Source organism: Palaemon carinicauda, chromosome 36 (genome assembly GCF_036898095.1).
Source record: "Palaemon carinicauda isolate YSFRI2023 chromosome 36, ASM3689809v2, whole genome shotgun sequence".
NCBI lineage: Eukaryota > Metazoa > Arthropoda > Malacostraca > Decapoda > Palaemonidae > Palaemon > Palaemon carinicauda.
The window spans coordinates 31,851,320-31,855,314 of record NC_090760.1 but is presented as its reverse complement, the minus strand read 5'-3'; the positions used below and the strand labels follow the sequence as shown (position 1 = coordinate 31,855,314).

The following is a 3,995-nucleotide window of genomic DNA, read 5'->3' as shown; positions in this document are numbered from 1 at the left end:
GTCTATATGTATCCTTCTGAATACTTAAAGCACAGAATTGAACTCCGTGTTCTAGATGGGGCCTTGCTAATGATGTGTACAGCTGTAGTAGAGTGTCTCTGTATATGAATTTTCTTTTTATGTAACCTATTAGGATTTTGTATTCCTCTATTACTGTCCTCTTATTCTTCGAGTTTGTAGATCAAATAAGTTAAAACGTTCCATCCTATGTCTATATCCAAATTGCATTAGCGTTGTAACTAGTTCGGTGGCCATAGCTTGTACTGCTTCCAGTGTATCTATATGCTTCTGAATATTTGGAGCCCAGAATTGAACCTCGTGTTCTAGATGGGGTCTTATTAGTGATGTGTACAGCTGTAGTATAGTGTCTGTTTCTGTGTTTGAATTTTCTCTTTATGTAACCTATTAGTTTTTGTGCTTTTTTCTTTATCTTTTATGCTTTTGTTTGGTGAACTTTAAATCCTTGCTGATAATAATACCGAGATCTTCCCCTGGTCTACACTTTCTATTTCATTACCCAGCAGTGAGTAATCTGATTGTCGGTTACTATAACCAATATGCATGACTTTACATTTCCCACAGTTGAAAGACATTTGCCCTTTTCTGGACCATTTTTCTGGTTACATGAGATCCTTTCTTAAGACTTTCACGTCATCTGAGTTCGCAGCAATTATGTTTAGTTTAGTATCGTCGATAAATCTGCCTATTTCACTAGTTAATCCTAAATCTATGTCGTTGATGTAGATCACAAATAGTAATGGAACAAGGACTCATCCTTGAGGTACTCCGCTTGTAATGAATGCCCACTCTGAAGCTTCTTCATTGAATACAATTCTCTTTTTTTTCTTTTTGTTAGCCAATCTTCGATCCATTCAGCTGGCTCATCAGTGATGCCTAGTGCTCTATTTTTTACCATTAATTTTTTTATGAGGAACTTTGTCAAAAGTCTTTTGAAAGTATAGGTCTATAATGTCTATCACCCTGCTTTGGTCATAAATGCTAAACATGTTGTGGAAAAATTCCAATAGATCTGTCACACATGATCTCTTGTCTAAATCCATCTTGGCTGTCTATCGGAAGATTGTTTTTCTCTATAGTTTCTATTACTGAATCTATATAATTGATTAAAAAATTCTGCAAAGCACTGAAGCTAGACACAAAGGTCAGTAGTTGCAGGATTTTTATTTTGGTTCCTTCATGTAAATTGGAGGAACATTGCCTACTTTCCATCCTTGTGATGCCTTCTTTTCATTGGCTGTCCTTCAGAACATTTTGTAAAAGTGTGTGGTTATCTCTTCTTCTAGTTCTATAAAATCTCTTTGATGAATATCATCCGGACCTAATGCCTTAGACTTACCAAGTCCTTTTATTTTCTTTTTGAAAGAGAGAGAGAGAGAGAGAGAGAGAGAGAGAGAGAGAGAGAGAGAGAGAGAGAGAGAGAGAGAGAGAGAGAGAGTTACAAGGATTTAAGATGTCTCAAAGAATTTTTATACCATCCACGGACACTCCATTTGCTCTTTGGTAGAGTGATTTAGTTTAACCATTTAGGAAGTTAGTATGATCTTGGCTAACTTATTCTTGAACTCGTTTACCGTGTAGCAGTTTACTACATCCGATGGAAGTCTATTCCTAGTATTTGGTATTTTTTATGTAAGGTAATTGCCACATTAAGGAATGTTGTATCTTGTTAATTATAGTTTTCAATTTTTATCTGATTTGTACAAAGCATGAATAGATTGTTGTAATCTACATTTTTTATTCCTTCCAGAATTTGTAATGCCTTTATTAACTATAAGCCTTAGTAGTCGAGTTTCTGGTTCAAATAAGTTCAAACGTTTCATCCTCCGTCTAAATCCAAATTGTGCTAGTTTTATAACTAGTTTGGTGGCCCTTAGATGTACTGTTTCCAGTCTATCTATATCCTTCTGAATACTTGGAGCCCTGAATTAGATTCCGTGTTCTAGATGGGGTTTTATTAGTGATGTGTACAACTGTAGTACAGTGTCGTTGAACTTTCTCTTTATGTAACATATTAGTTTTTGTGCTTTTTCAGATTTTATGCTTAGTTTGGTGAACTTCAAATCATTACTGATAATGATGCCGAGATCTTCCTTCTGGCCCACGGTTTCTATTTAATTGCTAAGCAGTGAGTAATCTGATTGTGGGTAATTATAGCCTATGTGCATTACTTTACATTTGCCACAGTTGAAAAGCATTTGCCATTTTCTAGACCATTCTCCTACCTCACCAGATTCTTATTTAATGTATTATTGGTTCAAGATACTAATTATTATTTATATGTTAGTGAACATTCTTTTGTCGTAACTTTCCAGTTTTATGTGAGCACATACCAGTGCTCACTAATGACATGTAAACTTTGGCGGTGCTCAGTAGTGTTTTAAACCATGTCAACTATCATCATGTCCAGTGTCTAGATCAGTGGTTCCCAACCTGTGGTACGCGTACCACTAGTGGTACGCGAGGGCCTTCCAGGTGGTACGTGAACACTTTCGGGGTCACGAACTATTTTTAGTTATATTTTATTTTACTCCTGACTACCCTTGAGAGGGAGCCCACTGATGAATTTGCCCAAGAAATCGTCCATCACCTCTCACTGCTCAAGACTGAATTAAAGCATTACTTCCTGGACGTGACATGTGCCTACGTCGCCAATCCGTTCTCCGTTGATCCAGCCGATCTGCCTGTTGAGACCGGGGAACAAGAAGAAATCATAGATATCCAGGCTGACGAGACAGCAAAGACGAAGCACAAAGAATGCTTTACTTTAAACTTCTGGGTGAACATGGCCTCCTCGTACTCGACGCTAGCCCGTCACGCTGTTCCCCAGCTACTGATTTTCCCCTCGACGTGGGAGTGCAAGCAGGGGTTCTCATACTTCATGGCCATCAAGTCGAAGAGCCGGAACCGTCTTGCTGCGCCCGGGCATGATTTCCGATGTGCTGTGAGCAAAGTCCTGCCCCACATTGACCAGCTGGTGGAGAAGAAGCAGATACAGCCCTCGCATTGAGTTGTTGTTTTCTTAGTTAATCTGCGTGTTCTATTTTCACAATTATAGAAATAAAGTGGTATCTGATCGAATTTAGTTTCTCTGGACCTCCAAGGTACTCGATCACAAAAAGGTTGGGAATCACTGGTCTAGATGGTGAGGTTTGTGTACGTTCAGGAGGTTCGTGTGTTATTGGAGAGAATTGCAACTGTGCACTCCTCTTAAAACTCGAATGCTAGTGACATGTAGCTGTGTTAATGCTACCGCTGATAACAGAAATTATTATACATTTGTTACACGAAAAATCTAATGGGTATCAGGTATTTACGGTGCGCTTCTCTCCAGAAGCACACAAACCTCCTTAACGTGCACAACCCTCACCAGCTAGACACTGTACACTTTGACAGTTGACACTGTACCAACCGTGTGTCACACAATTGTACATAATTATTTTGTATATATTATGCTTGTATCTGCGCTCTCCCCTCGCACTAAAAAGAACCTGAATGATCATGTCTCCGTTTTGCTCAGTAACATTATCTGTCTCTCGAACAGGTCATGTCCTGTTGCCTTGAGGTTTTGTATATAAAGAAGAGTGTTCCTTAATAAATAACTCAGTCGTTTTCAATCTGCCTTTGAGTTCACAACTCCTCTCTCGGCCCATCACATTGGTGACCCCGGAAGTCGACTCGCTCCCACTGCCTTCCACCCCCACCTCCCTCGCCCCTCCATCGTTGGTAATATGACGGAGGCGGACTCTACCCCAGCAGTTGGCACTGCGGCAGCTCCATTGAAACTTTCACCGTTCGCTAGCGGAGAAGCGTTCGCTTGGTTTCAACGCGCAGAAGTCCAGTTTCGTATCAGGGGCGTGACTCGCTCAACCCCCAAAGCGGATTATGTTCTCGCGGCGATACCCGAGGACACCTTCCCAGAAATATCCGACTGGCTTTGTGAACAAGGAGACACCCCAATAGCGTATGACAACCTC

General features: G+C 40.2%; 1 protein-coding gene across 1 annotated transcript in view; it reads left to right on the top strand.

Annotated features, from left to right (window-relative positions):
• The window catches only part of LOC137628556 (zinc finger BED domain-containing protein 5-like), a 10,954-nt gene extending 7,926 nt beyond the window's left edge, over positions 1 to 3,028 (top strand). The window contains exon 2 of the mRNA XM_068359709.1: positions 2,567 to 3,028. Coding sequence (XP_068215810.1) covers positions 2,567 to 3,028 — 462 coding nt within the window. The remainder of the gene's footprint in view (positions 1 to 2,566) is intronic.
• The last annotated feature ends 967 nt before the right edge of the window (positions 3,029 to 3,995 follow it).